Source organism: Oncorhynchus gorbuscha, linkage group LG13, assembly GCF_021184085.1.
Source record: "Oncorhynchus gorbuscha isolate QuinsamMale2020 ecotype Even-year linkage group LG13, OgorEven_v1.0, whole genome shotgun sequence".
NCBI classification, from domain to species: Eukaryota; Metazoa; Chordata; class Actinopteri; order Salmoniformes; family Salmonidae; genus Oncorhynchus; species Oncorhynchus gorbuscha.
Genome location: NC_060185.1, coordinates 55,570,945 through 55,589,339, shown reverse-complemented (window position 1 = coordinate 55,589,339; position 18,395 = coordinate 55,570,945). Strand labels below are relative to the sequence as shown.

Genomic DNA, 18,395 nt, shown 5'->3' with positions numbered 1-18,395 from the left:
CACACGCAGGCAAGGAGGCATGCACACACACACACACACATCAATCACACACAGTCCTATTTATACAACTTGTGTTCTTCAATTTCCCATCTCCCTTCTGCCTGGTAGAAATAAGACAGGAGACAGAAGGGCCGGTATTTCAAGCTGCTTTTCAGAAGCCAGCCAGTCCATCACTTCAGTTCTCATCAAAAGGCAGATTACAAAGGAGACAGTGAATGTATAGCTATTTCTTTCTTCATTCCTTTCTTCTTTAAAAACATTACTTTTTTTAATCATGATTTTTAATGACAATTCCAAAGCCAAAAATACTGAACATTCAATTGCCAAAACATGAAATATTCCATTGTCTCTGTCAGGTAGCTCCACAATGGGTAGACATCAATAAAAAATAGAAACTGATTTCAGTTGTGTATATTACTTAGTTTTATTTGATGACTTTATTATTTAACTTTCCTTAAAGTCATCATCTCATCTCTGCTCAGGCAGTAGCAGCCAAACAGACAGACAATGTTATCTCTGTGCTCCCCATACTGTAATGTCTTTAGTCATCCTATTTATCTAGGCTAGTCTGTCTAAGCAAGCTGCAGAACTGTCTGACAATCATTTTACTAGTTCTTCAAAGTAGATGAGGCATAATGTATCCCTCTCTCTAATTGTTGTGTTGTGTACATTCCTCTCTCATGCGGTCTATGTGTATCTAACCTAATGTATAATGTAGCTGGCATAAAAGTGTATTCATCTCTGAGCCTAAAAAACTGGCTTAATAGTAGTTAATTACCACATTTATTTGCTTATTGAAAACTACAATTCCCTTCAGCCCAGCGTCTCAAATAGTTATTGACTAGATTTATCTCATGGATGACTTTAATTTCTCTCTGGAGAAATGGTGCATTGGGTTCAGAAAAAAACAGAACTAAAATGTTGGTTCATCGCTCATTACTAACCCTAACCCCCAGCCGTTCCAAGGTTACATGGAGTGCGTGGTTGGTTGTGTCCCAATAATATCTCCTTCCACCTGAAGTGTGCTCTTGTTCACTACTCCCCACAAATGTAAAAGCACTGGATTGGTGTAGGCAAGGCCTAGGTCGATCTCTAACGCATTCCTAGTCGATCACCAAACCTTTCCGTAAAAAACAAAACAATAAAGCCTTGCATTCCTGTTTTTTTATTTGTTTTGCGCTGTTGGTGGTAGGTGAACTTGATAACAGTAGCATTAGCGCCGGGAAGGCAACGTGCTCCCATTTTGAACCATTTAATGTCTCTGAAGGTAGAACTCCGCCTAGAACTCTGCCAGGCCCAGAGAGCAAATTTGAACCATTTCATGTGTCTGAAGCGCAAACTCTGCCCACCCAGCAGGCCCCAGAGAGAAAATCAAGCTGACCTGTGCAATGAGGTCAATGAGAGGCATGGCTCCCAGCTCCTCGATATGCTGCTCGTTGAGGCAGGACAGGTAGTAGAACTGGGTCTTCTTCTCGGCGTCACTGCTGGAGTTGAATGTGCCATTCTCTAAAGAAGGAGGGGAAAAGAGGGGGGGGGGGGGGGCATAAGAGGAAAATATGGATGAGGAGGAGGAGAACAGAGGCTAATGTGATTGTGTGAGGCAGAGACAAGACCTGTCATTTCCTTCTATTATACACTGTAAAAAAAAATATCTAGTTGATTCAACTAATATTTATTTAGTAACTGGTTCCACAGCCTTGTTAAGTTTATTCAACTTCAAAGTGTTAACTGAACTTAAAATGTTTAGTTGGCCCAAACTTAGCTCCAACTTGAGAAAATGTAGGTTTTGAGAAAAAATTGATAGGGACAACCGCAGTGCATTTACAATACAATGTTTTCAACATGCATATTTGACATGCTGACATTGTGCATTCTCATTTATAGAGTAATTATTATTCAACATGTCCTTATCTGGGATTTGATCTGATCTTCCTGCTATTCAACCATGTCTGTGCCAGTAACCATGTCTCTCATAATTGATTTGATTGACTTATTTTAGGGTTCTGCTTTAATGTTACTCCTTTATCACTATGATAAATAAAGTTGTTTTTCTTGAGTGTACTTTTAACAGACCTGAGACTTACTTTGAAGTGCAAAGTGTAGAAATTCAGGTGAAATAAGTAATAGACACAGTAATACTGGCGTAGCAAGAATAGTGGAATGCTAAGGTCCAATCCCAGGTGAGGGCAGGCTGAATAATAATGACTTAATAAATGATCATGCTCACTGTCAAAGTGTCAAAAACGTAAGTTCAAAACATTGTATATTAAACGCACTATTTTGCACTAAGTTTGGGCCAACAAATGACCGAAAAGTTAACAATGACCGAAAAGTTAAGTAAACTGAAAAAGGCTGTGGAACCAGTTACTAAATAAAAATGAATTAAACTTAACATTTTTTTGTACAGTGCAAGTGATTTACCATGAAAGCTGATGAGGACAGAAACAAATAACAGGATGTCATGGACAGTTAAACTGCTGTTGAACCATGGCTGACTGTTCTGACAGTTAGGGAGCTGGGGGATTGGACCATGACCGCTGTGGGCCGGTTGGGACACACACATGCACATACACACATGCATACAGTGTATGACTATGGCCGGTGATGGTGTCTTGTGAACGACTCACATATGGTCTTGTGTTAATTTCGAAAGGTTGACTAAGTCAGTAGCTCTCAATTCTCTCCACAGGGACCCCCAGCCGTTCCAGAGCTAGCACACCTGATTCAGCTGGTTAATAAATATAATGAAACCTATGGAATTGTAAAAATATAATATGGCTATTAAACCATTTAGAACCTTCTGAGCATGGTTATTTAAAGGTGAAATAAAATAAATCAATACAAATATTTCAGCAGCATGTGCATTGCCATGACAGTGGTGCTTAAGAGCGAATGACGATATGCGCTATGGAGATGGAGACGAGCATGTGACTAAATAAACTATCCTACCACATCCTGTCTTCGATCTCCTCCTCTCATACTCTTAACACCTTTCCTCGTGTTTTTTACTCACTTAACACCTCACCTCGTGTTTCACATCTACATTGCCCCTGTTGGTAGCACTCTAAAGCTTTCTGCTTCAAACCCCTAACTTCCTGTGTCTCTCCCCCATCTTTCTCGTTCTCTCCCTCTGCCTCTGTCTTGTTCCCTCTCTCTGACTCTCTCCCATCTCACTCTCTCTCTCTCCCTCTATGTCCGTATCTCCATTTCCTTCTCTATGGATCTTCAGTGTTTATTTTTCCCATTGATAAGGCTGCACACTAAAAACAAATGGTTCTATATAGTGACAAATAAGGGTCTTTGGCTTGTAACCATAGCAGATCCTTATTGGTGCTATATGGAACCTTTTTTTGACGGTTCTATAAATAGTTAGTTGGCTAGTTGTGAACAAGTTCTCACTTACAACTGCGACCTGGCCAAGATAAAGAAAAGCAGTGCGACACAAACAACAACAAAGAGGTACACATGGAATAACCAAAAATACAGTCAATAACACAATAGAGAAAACGTCTATATACAGTGTGTGCAAATGAGGTAAGATAAGGGAGGTAGGCAATAAATAGGCCATAGTGGCGAAATAATTACAATTGAGCAATTAAACACTGGAGTGAAAGATGTGCAAAATATGAATGAGCAACTAGAGATATTGGGGTGCAAAGGAGCAAAAAAAAAATAACAGTATGGGGATGATGTAGTTGGATAGGCTATGTACAGGTGCAGTGATCTGTGAGCTCTGTGCATCTGTACATGCTCTGACAGCTGGTGCTTAATGTTAGTGAGGGAGATATGGGTCTCCAGCTTCAATGATTTTTGCAATTCGTTCCAATCATTAGCAACAGAGAACTGGAAAGAAAGGAGGAATTAGCTTTGGGGGTGACCAGTGAAATATACCTGCTGAAGCCCGTGCTACGGTTGGGTGCTGCTATGGTCACCAGTGAGCTGAGATAAGGTGGGGCTTTACCTAGCAAAGACTTATAGATGACCTGGAGCCAGTGGGTTTGGCGACGAATGTGAAGAGAGGGACAGCCAATGACAGCATACAGGTTGCAGTGGTGGGTAGTATATGGGGCTTTTTTGACAAAACGGATGGCACTGTGATAGACTGCATCCAATTTGCTGAGTAGAGTGTTTAAGGCTATTTTGTAAATGACATCGCCATAGTCAAGGATCGACAGTATAGTCAGTTTTACGAGGGTAAGTTTGGCAGCATGAGTAAAGGATGCTTTGTTGCGAAATAGGAAGCCGATTCTAGATTTAATTTTGGATTGGAGATGCTTAATGCGAGTCTGGAAGGAGAGTTTACAGTCTAACCAGACACCTAGGTATTTGTAGTTGTCCACATATTCTAAGTCAGAACCGTCCAGAGTAGTGATGCTGGACGGGCGGGCAGCGAACGGTTGAAGAGCATGCATTTAATTTTGCTTGCATTTAAGAGCAGTTGGAGGCCACAGAAGGAGAGTTTTATGGCATTGAAGCTTGTCTTGAGGTTAGTTAACACAGTGTCCAAAGAAGGGCCAGAGGTATACAGAATGGTGTCGTCTGCTTAGAGGTGGATCAGAGAATCACCAGCAGCAAGAGCGACATCATTGATGTATACAGAGAAAAGAGTCGGCCGGAGAATTGAACCCTGTGGCACCGCCATAGAGACTGCCAGGGGTCCGGACAACAGGCCCTCCGATTTGACACACTCTGTCTGAGAAGTAGTTGGTGAAACAGGCGAGGCAGTCATTTGAGAAACCAAGGCTGTTGAGTAATGTCATTAAGAATGTGGTGATTGACAGAGTCGAAAGCCTTGACCAGGTTGATGAATTCAGCTGCACAGTATTGTCTCTTATCGATGGAGGTCATGATATCGTTTAGGACCTTGAGCGTGGCTGAGGTGCACCCATGACCAGCTCAGAAACCAGATTGCACAGCTGAGAAGGTACGGTGGGATTCGAAATGGTCGGTGATCTGTTTGTTAACTTGGCTTTCGAAGAACTTAGAAAGGCAGGGTAGGATATATATATATGTCTGTAGCAGTTTGGGTCTAGAGTGTCTCTTCAATAGGGGGATGACCGCGGCAGCATTCCAATCTTTGGGGATCTCAGACGATTCTAAGGAGAGGTTGAACAGGCCAGTAATAGGGGTTGCAATAATTGTGTCTGATAATTTTAGAAAGAGAGAATCCAGATTGTCTAGCCCTGCTGATTTGTAGGGGTCCAGATTTTTCAGCTCATTCAGAACATCAGCTGTCTGGATTTGGGTGAAGGAGAAAATGGGGAGGTTTGGCCAAGTTGCTGTGAGGGGCGCAGGGCTGTTGACCAGGGCAGGGGTGGCCAGGTGGAAAGCATGGCCATCCATAGAGAAATGCTTTTTGAAATTCTCAATTATTGTGGAATTATCTGTGGTGACCGTGTTTCCAAGCCTCCCGCAGCTCCATGGACTTTACAGTGTCCCAGAACTTTTGGGGGTTTGTAGTGCAGGATGCAAATTTCTGTTTGAAAAAGCTAGCCTTTGCTTTCCTAACTGCCTGTGTATATTGGTTCCTAACTTCCCTGAAAAGTTGCATATCGCGGGGTCTATATGATGCTAATGCAGTACGCCACTGAAGTGAAACACTGGCTAAATCTGTTCCTGGTTCTACATTTTTTGAATGCGGCATGCTTATTTAAGATTGTGAGGAAAGCATTTTTAAAGAATAACCAGGCATCATTTACTGACGGAATGAGGTCAATATCCTTCCAGGATACCTGGGCCAGGTCGATTAGAAAGAAAGAAGATAGATTGGGGCAATCAATTAACATATGGTGTCCAGGGCACAGTTGGGGGCAGAAGGTGGTCTATAGCAAGTGGCAATGGTGAGAGACTTGTTTCTGGAAAGGTGGATTGTTACGGATACAGTTATCCTGTGTGTGTGTATCCTGTGTGTGTGTTTCTTTTCTCTCCTTCTCCCCTCACAGGTGAAAATCATCACTCCCCAATCAGTCAACAATCAATCATCAATCAGAAGACACACCTCCTCCTATTTCCTGACCTATCACAGTTCCTTCCCCATGGTTTAACATTTACATTACATTTAAGTCATTTAGCAGACGCTCTTATCCAGAGCGACTTACAAATTGGTGCATTCACCTTATGACATCCAGTGGAACAACCACTTTACAATAGTGCATCTAAATATTTTAAGCGGGGGGTGAGAAGGATTACTTTATCCTATCCTAGGTATTCCTTAAAGAGGTGGGGTTTCAGGTGTCTCCGGAAGGTGGTGATTGACTCCGCTGTCCTGGCGTCGTGAGGGAGTTTGTTCCACCATTGGGGAGCCAGAGCAGCGAACAGTTTTGACTGAGCTGAGCGGGAACTGTACTTCCTCAGTGGTAGGGAGGCGAGCAGGCCAGAGGTGGATGAACGCAGTGCCCTTATTTGGGTGTAGGGCCTGATCAGAGCCTGGAGGTACTGAGGTGCCGTTCCCCTCACAGCTCCGTAGGCAAGCACCATGGTCTTGTAGCGGATGCGAGCTTCAACTGGAAGCCAGTGGAGAGAGCGGAGGAGCGGGGTGACGTGAGAGAACTTGGGAAGGTTGAACACTAGACGGGCTGCGGCGTTCTGGATGAGTTGTAGGGGTTTAATGGCACAGGCAGGGAGCCCAGCCAACAGCGAGTTGCAGTAATCCAGACGGGAGATGACAAGTGCCTGGATTAGGACCTGCGCCGCTTCCTGTGTGAGGCAGGGTCGTACTCTGCGGATGTTGTAGAGCATGAACCTACAGGAACGGGCCACCGCCTTGATATTAGTTGAGAACGACAGTTTGTTGTCCAGGATCACGCCAAGGTTCTTAGCGCTCTGGGAGGAGGACACAATGGAGTTGTCAACCGTGATGGCGAGATCATGGAACGGGCAGTCCTTCCCCGGGAGGAAGAGCAGCTCCGTCTTGCCGAAGTTCAGCTTGAGGTGGTGATCCGTCATCCACACTGATATGTCTGCCAGACATGCAGAGATGCGATTCGCCACCTGGTCATCAGAAGGGGGAAAGGAGAAGATTAATTGTGTGTCGTCTGCATAGCAATGATAGGAGAGACCATGTGAGGTTATGACAGAGCCAAGTGACTTGGTGTATAGCGAGAATAGGAGAGGGCCTAGAACAGAGCCCTGGGGGACACCAGTGGTGAGAGCGCGTGGTGAGGAGACAGATTCTCGCCACGCCACCTGGTAGGAGCGACCTGTCAGGTAGGACGCAATCCAAGCGTGGGCCGCGCCGGAGATGCCCAACTCGGAGAGGGTGGAGAGGAGGATCTGATGGTTCACAGTATCGAAGGCAGCCGATAGGTCTAGAAGGATGAGAGCAGAGGAGAGAGAGTTAGCTTTAGCGGTGCGGAGCGCCTCCGTGATACAGAGAAGAGCAGTCTCAGTTGAATGACTAGTCTTGAAACCTGACTGATTTGGATCAAGAAGGTCATTCTGAGAGAGATAGCGGGAGAGCTGACCAAGGACGGCACGTTCAAGAGTTTTGGAGAGAAAAGAAAGAAGGGATACTGGTCTGTAGTTGTTGACATCGGAGGGATCGAGTGTAGGTTTTTTCAGAAGGGGTGCAACTCTCGCTCTCTTGAAGACGGAAGGGACGTAGCCAGCGGTCAGGGATGTACAGGAACGGGCCACCTGATATTGAGAACCAGTTTGTTGTCCAGGATCAGCCAGGTTCTGGCGTGGGAGGAGGAAGGAGTTGATGAGCGAGGTGAGGTAAGGGAGAAGTTCTCCGGAAATGGTCTGGAGAAGAGAGGAGGGGATAGGGTCGAGCGGGCAGGTTGTTGGGCGGCCGGCCGTCACAAGACGCGAGATTTCATCTGGAGAGAGAGGGAGAAAGAGGTCAGAGCACAGGGTAGGGCAGTGTGAGCAGAACCAGCGGTGTTGTTTGACTTAGCAAACGAGGATCGGATGTCGTCGATCTTCTTTTCAAAATGGTTGACGAAGTCATCTGCAGAGAGGGAGGAGGGGGGAGGGGGAGGAGGATTCAGGAGGGAGGAGAATGTGGCAAAGAGCTTCCTAGGGTTAGAGGCAGATGCTTGGAATTTAGAGTGGTAGAAAGTGGCTTTAGCAGCAGAGACAGAGGAGGAAAATGTAGAGAGGAGGGAGTGAAAGGATGCCAGGTCCGCAGGGAGGCGAGTTTTCCTCCATTTCCGCTCGGCCTTCCGGAGCCCTGTTCTGTGAGCTCGCAGAGGAGGAAAATGTAGAGAGGAGGGTGAAAGGATGCCAGGTCCGCAGGAGGCGAGTTTTTCCTCCGTTTCCGCTCGGCCTTCCGGAGCCCTGTTCTGTTGAGTCGTCAAGCCACGGAGCGGGAGGGGAGGACCGAGCCGGCCTGGAAGATAGGGGACATAGAGAGTCAAAGGATGCAGAAAGGGAGGAGAGGAGGGTTGAGGAGGCAGAATCAGGAGATAGGTTGGAGAAGGTTTGAGCAGAGGGAAGAGATGATAGGATGGAAGAGGAGAGAGTAGCGGGGGAGAGAGAGCGAAGGTTGGGACGGCGCGATACCATCCGAGTAGGGGCAGTGTGGGAAGTGTTGGATGAGAGCGAGAGGGAAAAGGATACAAGGTAGTGGTCGGAGACTTGGAGGGGAGTTGCAATGAGGTTAGTGGAAGAACAGCATCTAGTAAAGATGAGGTCGAGCGTATTGCCTGCCTTGTGAGTAGGGGGAAGGTGAGAGGGTGAGGTCAAAAGAGGAGAGGAGTGGAAAGAAGGAGGCAGAGAGGAATGAGTCAAAGGTAGACGTGGGGAGGTTAAAGTCGCCCAGAACTGTGAGAGGTGAGCCGTCCTCAGGAAAGGAGCTTATCAAGGCATCAAGCTCATTGATGAACTCTCCGAGGGGACCTGGAGGGCGATAAATGATAAGGATGTTAAGCTTGAAAGGGCTGGTAACTGTGACAGCATGAAATTCAAAGGAGGCGATAGACAGATGGGTAAGGGGAGAAAGAGAGAATGACCACATGGGAGAGATAAGGATCCCTATGCCACCACCCCGCTGACCAGAAGCTCTCGGGGTGTGCGAGAACACGTGGGCGGACGAAGAGAGAGCAGTAGGAGTAGCAGTGTTATCTGTGGTGATCCATGTTTCTGTCAGTGCCAAGAAGTCGAGGGACTGGAGGGAGGCATAGGCTGAGATGAACTCTGCCTTGTTGGCTACAGATCGGCAGTTCCAGAGGCTACCGGAGACCTGGAACTCCACGTGGGTCGTGCGCGCTGGGACCACCAGATTAGGGTGGCAGCGGCCACGCGGTGTGGAGCGTTTGTATGGTCTGTGCAGAGAGGAGAGAACAGGGATAGACAGACACATAGTTGACAGGCTACAGAAGAGGCTACGCTAATGCAAGGAGATTGGAATGACAAGTGGACTACACGTCTCGAATGTTCAGAAAGTTAAGCTTACGTAGCAAGAATCTTATTGACTAAAATTATTAAAAATGATACAGTACTGCTGAAGTAGGCTAGCTGGCAGTGGCTGCGTTGTTGACTTTGTAGGCTAGCTGACAGTGGCTGCGTTGTTGACACTACACTAATCAAGTCGTTCCGTTGAGTGTAGTAGTTTCTACAGTGCTGCTATTCGGGGGCTAGCTGGCTAGCTAGCAGTGTTGATTACGTTACGTTGCGTTAAAAGAACGACAATAGCTGGCTAGCTAACCTAGAAAATCGCTCTAGACTACACAATTATCTTTGATACACAGACGGCTATGTAGCTAGCTATGTAGCTAGCTACGATCAAACAAATCAAACCGTTGTGCTGTAATGAAATGAAATGAAAAATGTGATACTACCTGTGGAGCGAAGCGGAATGCGACCGGGTTGTTGAGTGCGGAAGTTCTATTCAGTAGACGTTGGCTAGCTGTTGGCTAGCTAGCAGTGTCTCCTACGTTAAGGACGACAAATAGCTGGCTAGCTAACCTCGGTAAATTAAGATAATCACTCTAAGACTACACGCTCTAAACTACACAATTATCTTGGATACGAAGACAGCAAAGACAACTATGTCGCTAGCTAACACTACACTAATCAAGTCGTTCAGTTGAGTGTAATAGTTTCTACAGTGCTGCTATTCGGTAGACGGTGGACGTTTGCTAGCTGGCTAGCTGCTGGGCAGATAGCAGTGTAGACTACGTTAGGACGACGAAATACGAAGTTGCAATAGAAGTGCTGACTGTTTCACTTTGTTGTCCTCTTTCTTTTCCTTTTTCTTCTGTCCTTCTTTTGTCCTTATTTTGTCTTCCTTTCTTCTGTTAACTAGATATTTTTTGTTGTTATTCTTTGTAAGCTAGCTAGCTTCTTCCAGGAGAGTCCCTAGCAACAAAACCCCATTTGTTTGTTCTAAAGCTCAGCTCAATCTCTAGCTCAATCTCTCTGTAAATGCCATGTCTGTAGGTCTCTGTGTTTCTCTCGCTTTGTATCTTAACCTCTCTTTTGTTTAAAGCACCTCCATAGCACTTTGTCATCACCTGTGAGTATTGTTTTTGGTTATGGTGTTTGTTTGTTGCTCGTGGGAAAAGGGGGAAACCAAGACAAGTCGCCCATGGGCATACACTACCCGTAGGTGAACTTTGTTAAATACACTAGTTAGAACTGGGCGGACCACCCACTGTATTTTTGGTTAGTTAGTTAGTTGTTGTTAAAGTAGGCTAGTCTAGTTTAGGGGGGTGTTTTTGTATATTTATTGTTTCTTTCCTTGGGTCCAGCTCAGCCCCTTTTCCTGCTCCCCCCATTACCGTGTGTTTTATAAATAAACCTAGAGTTTGACGGTAGATTTCTGTTGTCGTGGTTATTTCGTTCACACTTTCACTTTGTCACAATAATAATTTGCATGAGTTATGTTACGGATCTCATTACCATCCCCCCCTAGACTGTCGGGCCAAAAGGGATTCGTAACATGGATTTTTAAAAGTAGAAGCTGAACTTGTTTTCGCACAGACCTGGATAGTAAAGACAGAACTCTGCAGGCGATCTCTGCAATAGATTGCAACTCCACCCCTTTGGCAGTTCTATCTTGTCAGAAAAGGTTATAGTTAGGGATGGAAATTTCAGGGTTTTTGGTGGCCTTCCTAAGCCAGGATTCAGACACAGCTAGGTGTGCTAAAGCAGTGAATAAAACAAACTTAGGGAGGAGGCTATTAATGTTAACATGTATGAAACCAAGGCTTTTACAGTTACAGAAGTCAAGAAATGAGAGCGCCTGGGGAATGGGAGTGGAGCTAGGCACTGCAGGGCCTGGATTAACCTCTACATGACCAGAGGAGCAGAGGTGGAGTAGGATAAGGGTACGGCTAAAGGCTAAAAGAGCTGGTCGTCTAGGACGTTCGGGACAGAGAGTAAAAGGAGCAGATTTCTGGGCGCAGTATGATATATATTATATGCATAATGTACAGACAAAGGTATGATGTGGTAGGATGTGAATACAGTTGAGGTAAACCGAGGCATTGAGAGACGGTGAGAGAGGTATTGTCTCTAGAGACATCAATTAAACCAAGTGAGGTCACTGCAAGTGTGGATGGTGGGACAAGAGGGTTAGCTGAGGCATATTGAGCAGGGCTGGAGGCTCTACAGTGAAATAAGACAATAATCACTAACCGAAACAGCAATGGACAAGGCATATTGACATTAGGCATGCATACTCGGGTGATCATAGGGTCCAATGAGTAGCTGGACGGGCTGGAGTCATGGCGATTCAGACAGCCAGCGTGCCGGGGCTAGCAGAAGGGCCTTAGAGGGTCTGTTGCTGTAGCCCCCTCATGCAGTTACGTCGGCAGACCAGTCGTGCTGGATCAGCAGGTGTCCGTGCAGTGAAAGGGTCCAGGCCAATTGGCAAAATAGGATTAGTAGCCCAAGAAATTGACTGATGGACCACTACAGCTAACAGTCCAGTATGCTCTAGATAGTTAGCGGTGCGCGGCTAGCAAATGGACATTCAGGGGATGTTGTGATGAAGGAGCCAGTTTAAAAAAGAACTCGGGCGGATTACGTTGGTAGTCCAGACAAGTTGGATCGGCGGGGCTCCGTAACAGCAATAAAAGGGGTCCAGGCCAATTGGCAAAATACGTATTGTAGCTCAAGGAGTGGCTAATGGTCCTCTTCAGCTAGCCGGGAGATGGGCGTAGCATAGGCTAGCTCCAGGCTAATTGGTGCTCACTTCGGGAAAGGGACATTAGCAGGAGAAGCCAATTGGATAGCAGCTAGCAAGCCACGGTGATCCAGGTGAAGAGGTTCAGAGCTTGCGGTGGGAATCCGGTGATATGGAGAAAAAGGAGTCCGGTAAGCTCTTGGTTTAGACTCGCTGTACAGCCTGGCAGGAGTTGTCCTGGCTAGAGGTTAGCTGATGACCGCTAGCAGGGGCTAGCTTACTACTAGCTAGTACTTAGTTAGCTGGCTAGCTTCTGCTGGGGTTTCCAGTTCTGAGGTAAAGAAAATAGCAGATCCATACCACATTGGGTGAGGCGGGTTGCAGGAGAGTATGTTGAAGTTGGGGTTAAGAAAAATATGAAGAAATATATGCCAACAAACAATATATAAAATTATATATATAAAGATATATACAAGATGAAAACAAAACACGTCTGACTGCTACGCCATCTTGGATGTTACATGACTGGCCAATGCTGCAGAACAGATCAACTAATTATCATACAGAAGCTATAACTCATGCCCTTTTGTCAACAATACAAAACCATTTTTTTAAATGGTGTGACCTCAAAGGATGCTCTGGTCCATCTCACACGGATGGTTGCAGATATAATTAAATGAAATGACTCAGAGCTGGAATATTCCCCCAGTAAATTAGCAGCAGAACATACACACACAGGTATGCAAGCATGCGCGTGCACTCACCCAAGCACATACGCACGCATGCACATACGCGCAAGCACGCACACACACTTTACTGAGAGGACAACACACACTTTACTGAGAGGACATCTCAGGTTACGTCCAAATGGCACCCTATTTCAAAAGTAGTGCACTAAATAAGGAGCAATTTGGAACACGACCTTAGACTGGCACTGCTTCCTGACTGTTGTTGAAGAGGAGTAATTCTACACCAGCGCACAGTTAATTTAGTCCTGTTTGCTTTTTCTCTGTATGGTTGAACAAAAAGACACCGTTGACAAGCTGCATCAAAACAGACTACTGGGAGAAAGCCATATCTCTCTTCTGAATTGCTAACACAATCCCATTTGGACAAGCATAATATTGTTAACTGTATGGATATACACACAAGCACAAACAAGTATACACACATGCACGTACACACAAGCATACACACACACACATACATACACACTCCCTCATTAAGCTTCAGTGGCTTTCCTGCTAGTAGGGCAGCTAAAGGGGAACAAACAGGGTCACAGTAACCTCTGGTACAAGCATACGCACATACACGCATGCACATACAAACATACACACACACACACACACACACTTAAACACTTGCTTTTTAAGCTTTAATGGCTCCCCTGTCCCGTCCTCGACTTTGGTGATGTCATCTATAAAATCATCTATAAAATAAGCCTCCAACACTCTACTCAACAAACTGGATGCAGTCTATCACAATGCCATCCTTCCAGTTCTCTGCTGCCCATGACTGGAACGAATTGCAAAAATCTCTGAAGCTGGAGACTCACATCTCCCTCATTAGCTTTAAGCACCAGCTGTCAGAGCAGCTTACAGATCACTGAACCTGTACATAGCCCATCTGTAAACAGCCCATCTATCTAGCTACCTCATCCCCATACTGGTATTTATTTATTTATTTTGCTCCTTTGCACTCCAGTATCTCTACCTGCACATTCATCTTCTGCCGATCTACCTTTCCAGTGTTTAATTGCTATATTAACTTACCTCATTTGCCCTCACTGTATATGGACTTTTTGTTCTCTTTTGTTCCACTGTATTATTGACTGTATGTTTTGTATATTCCATGTGTAACTCTGTGCTGTTTTATGTGTCGAATTACTACGCTTTACCTTGGCCAGGCCGCAGTTACAAATGAGAACTTGTTCTCAACTAGCCTACCTGGTTAAATAAAGGTGAAATAAAATTAAAATAAAAAAGTAGGGCTGAAGGTGAACAAACAGAGTCACAGTAACCTCTGGTATATTATAGAGTGAGACTGGCATCCCAGTACTGAATAGTTTTAATTCAACATTCGATGGAGTATAAAGTTCTGGGACAACAATTTTCCAGCAAAAATACCCTGACATATTTCAGTGAAAATTTGTGCAATCACATTGCATAATTTAACACATAACACAGGATAAATGTGACCACAATGTTCCCTTGGGAAACAAGCCTGTTATTAGGCCTATTGCCAAGTAGGCAGCGCAACTACACAAGTTATAATTACTGTCAACACCACGGAAAGAAACAGGCTGACTGTCCGAGTCTGACAGTAAACAAACATAATGAAATTGGCTACACAACGTCATAGGCGGTGCGTGAGTTCCATGTTTGGGGAAGCAGCGAGGAAAACAGAGGAGGCAAACAGTTTTAGGAGGATTCGGGAAAAAATGTGGCTTTTATAAACACATTTTGTGCAATTCTACGTCACTTTACATGTCTGGAGACACTATCAGAATCTTTAATAATAGGCATTTATAAAAATAACAGCATGGTCCTACTCTGCTGATACTGACAAACTGAGATCAATAAAAATGACCTTGTCTTGAATGAATCTAATCCAGGGCTACAAAAAAGTGAGTTACATATTATACAATATGAGGAAATTATTGTTCTAAACGTTCCATTGACTGACTCATCCAATGATAAAGATGGAATGCGCACTCTGTCACACCCTGATCTGTTTCACCTGTCCTTGTGATAGTCTCCACCCCCTCCAGGTGTCACTTATTGTCCCCGGTGTATATATCCCTGTGTTTCCTGTCTCTGTGCCAGTTTGTCTTGTTTGCCAAGTCAACCAACAGTTTTCCTTGCTCCTATTTTTCCCAGTTGGTTCTAGTCCTCCTGGTTTTGACCCTTGCCTGTCCTGACTCCGTACCCTTCTGCTTGAGCACTCTGCCTGTTCTGTTTTCAAGCCTGCCTATCCCCTTCTACTGTTTGGACTCTGATCTGGTCACTGAACCCTTGCCTGGCCTGCCCTTGAGACTGCCTTTCATCTGGTACTGTTTTGGACCTGGTTTATGAACTCTTGACTGTCCCCTTTTGCCTACCCCTTGGATTAATAAATATTGGTGCTCAACCATCTGCTTCCTGCGTCTGCATTTGTGTCCTTATACACTCACCAGGGATATGGTTGACACTCTCCACTAGTGCAAAGAGATTCGTCCTGGTGTAGCCTACTAATGGGAATAAACTACTGCCAGTATGATACTGTAAAAACAACAGGATTTCTTTAGTGTACACTATTCTTTTAAAAATAATTAGAAAGGATCATTCAGAATATATGTGACTTTTCTGTTTATGCGATTTAACTTTTAAATGTTGCCATAGGTCTAGGGTTATTTTAGATGCTTCTCACTGACAGTCACAACTCGCTGTCAAAATTGCAGATTTCGACTGTAGGCTTCTGATTTACCATTTGATTGCGATGTAACCAATTAGATCTCAGGAACCTCCTACTGCATTTTCAACCGTTCTGATGAGTCAGGAGACAATACAACCAACAAATCAAGTTCATTTTTATTTTATTTTTTAATATATTTTAAGCCAGCTTGATTGGGTGGGCCATTATTAAATCTGGCAGGGCCTGGTCCAAGACCCGTTTGTGCTGTCTAGTGTTTGGCCATACAGCCTCAACAGATCTGGGAACAGACTCTATATGCTGACCTGAACAGACCAGCAAATAAACTAGAACCAGGCCTGTCAACACTTCCACCATACAAAACTGTCAACACTGTTAACAGATTTGGGCTCCTGAGTGGCGCAGCAGTCTAAGGCACTGCATCTCAGTGCTTGAGGTGTCACTACAGACACCCTGGTTCAATTCCAGGCTGTATCACAACCGGCTGTGATTGGGAGTCCCATAGGGTGGCGTACGATTGGACCAGCGTCATCCGGGTTTGGCCGGTGTAGTCCGTCATTGTAAATAATAATTGTTTTTAACTGACTTGTCTAGTTAAATTAAACATGTAAAAATTTACAACACACTCCCAACACTGTCAACAAGGTCATGAAATAGTGTGGTATGTTTACAGTATGCAATGTGTGTCTGTCTGTGTATTGTGTACAAACAACTCACCCAGCAGGTGTTTGAGGAGAGCCTGGTTCTGGTCCCAGATGCTGTTGAAGGTGCTCCAGCGAGAGCGTCCATCAGGGAGGGGGTTCTTGCGTACCCAGCCCCCGCAGGCGTACTGGTAGAAGTCATGGCAGGGGTTAGCGCTGCGGTCCAGGGCCTCTACGATCTTACTGGCCACCGTAATACAGGCCTCAGTCAGACACAGGCTTCGCGCTGGGTCTGGTTTCAAGGTAGAAATGCAGAATTCTATAATGCTTTATAAAGCCTGCTGGTACAGTATAATGCTTTATGATGTGGTTATAATGCAAGTTCACAATACTTTTGTCACAAGCATGTATGACTCCATAATGTCTGAATAATCACTCATAATGATACTCCTAAACACCATCCCGCTGAAATGTTGATACACAGAGAGACATAACATATTATAAGCCTTATTATAAGACATAACACTTGTGTGCTTGTGTGTGTGCTTGCGCGCCTGTGTCCGTGCGTGTAACCAAAGGCCTCGCCTGTGTTGTAGCGCATGCCCAGCGTGACAGCACATCCGAACAGGGCGAGTAGAGAGCAGAGCAGCACACCAGCCAGCACTACCTCCATTTGAGTCCTCCTGCCCATAGGGCCGAGGAGCTGGATGCCGCCCTTCCGAAAGCCAACCTGTGGAAACACATGAGCCAGAGACAGAAGAGAGGATGGGATGACATCACATGTATCACAGACATAGTCAAGAGGGCTTCCATTCTTGCAGAGCTGTAGTGAAGTTCTAACACTCCCAGCACATATCCAAATCTCCATATCGGAGACCGGGGTTCAATCCCTTCCCACAGTTTTTTACCCACCTGCCTGTATCCCCTTCTGATCATACTGTCTAAATAAATATATCCAGTGCATTCGGGAAAGTATTCTGGCCCCTTGACTTCTTCCACATTTTGTTACGTTCAAGTCTTATTCTAAAATGCATAAAATAGTTTTTTTCACCCTCATCATTCCACACACAATACCCCTTAATTGGGCGGCATGTAGTTAATGCTCAAATCCCCGAGCTGACAAGGTAAAAATCTGTTGTTCTGCCACTGGACAAGGCAGTTAACCCACTGTTCCCCGGTAGGCCGTCATTGAAAATAATAATTTGTTCTTAATAAATCCTGTTATGGATCATGCGAATTTTCGCAGCTTTTTGTTAAAAATCGCGCAACATTTCAAAGTCATGCTACTCATACCAGGAATATAGTATATGCAAACACACTCTGAAGTCTCTAAAACTGGTTAAATCGTGTCTGTGGCTATAACATAACGTGTTTAGGAGTAAAAATCCCTCGAAAAACTGTTCTCCAAAAACACAAAAAATATATTAATCCGTCAGTCAATGTATTGTTTAAGGCGACTGCATATAAATGAAGATGCCCTGTAAAACCCCGACAGCTTCCACACGATGTTGCCAGTGCTGGCATTTCCAGCCTACTTAAATCTTGGTTGTATGACATTTTGGCCTTTCCTGTTTTAGTCTCTCCACAGGATGTTGTGAAAATGTAAAAGATGGACGCTGATTTCAAGAGTAGCTGCTATCGAATACAGATCACCCCGTGATGAATTGTATAGATTATTAACGTTTATTAATACCTAAAGTTGGTTTAGAAAAGTAGTTTGAAGTGATTTGTAAAAGTTTATAGGCAACTTTTGTAATTTTAAAAAGTGACGTTGTGTCTTGTAAAATGGAATATTCCTGGATCAGACCAGTCTAAGGAAAATGACATTTTGGCTATACAATGACGGATTTAATCGGGAAAAAGACCCAATTGTGATGTTTATGGCATATATAGGAGTGCCAAGAAAGAAGCTCGTCAAAGGTAATGAATGTTTTATATTTTATTTCTGCGTTTTGGGTAGCGCCGGCTACCGCAAAATCTGTCGTTTTAGGTGACGTTCCAGTACTTTGGGGGTGCATGCTATCAGATAATAGCTTCTCATGCTTTCGCCGAAAAGCATTTTACAAATCTGACTCGGTGGCTAGATTCACAACGAGTGTAGCTTTAACTTGTTAGGGAACCAAATCCCTAACAAGTTCTGACCTGCCTAGTTAAATAAAGGTCACATTTTTATTACAAAGAGACAGAGTTCCTCTGACCAGTGTCTGTGTTCTTTTTCCCATCTTAATCTTCTCTTCTTATTGGGCAGTCTGAGATATGGCTTTTTCTTT

At 44.7% G+C, this 18,395-nt stretch overlaps 1 protein-coding gene across 2 annotated transcripts in view; it reads right to left on the bottom strand.

Annotated features, from left to right (window-relative positions):
* LOC123993184 (endothelin-converting enzyme 2-like) overlaps window positions 1–18,395 on the bottom strand; it is an 87,045-nt gene that overhangs the window by 34,279 nt on the left and 34,371 nt on the right. For both annotated transcript variants that reach the window (XM_046295056.1, XM_046295057.1), the window contains 3 exons: window positions 16,711–16,855; window positions 16,202–16,417; window positions 1,382–1,506 (listed from right to left, as the gene is read on the bottom strand). In XM_046295056.1, the coding sequence (XP_046151012.1) occupies window positions 1,382–1,506; window positions 16,202–16,417; window positions 16,711–16,855 (486 nt within the window). The remainder of the gene's footprint in view (window positions 1–1,381; window positions 1,507–16,201; window positions 16,418–16,710; window positions 16,856–18,395) is intronic.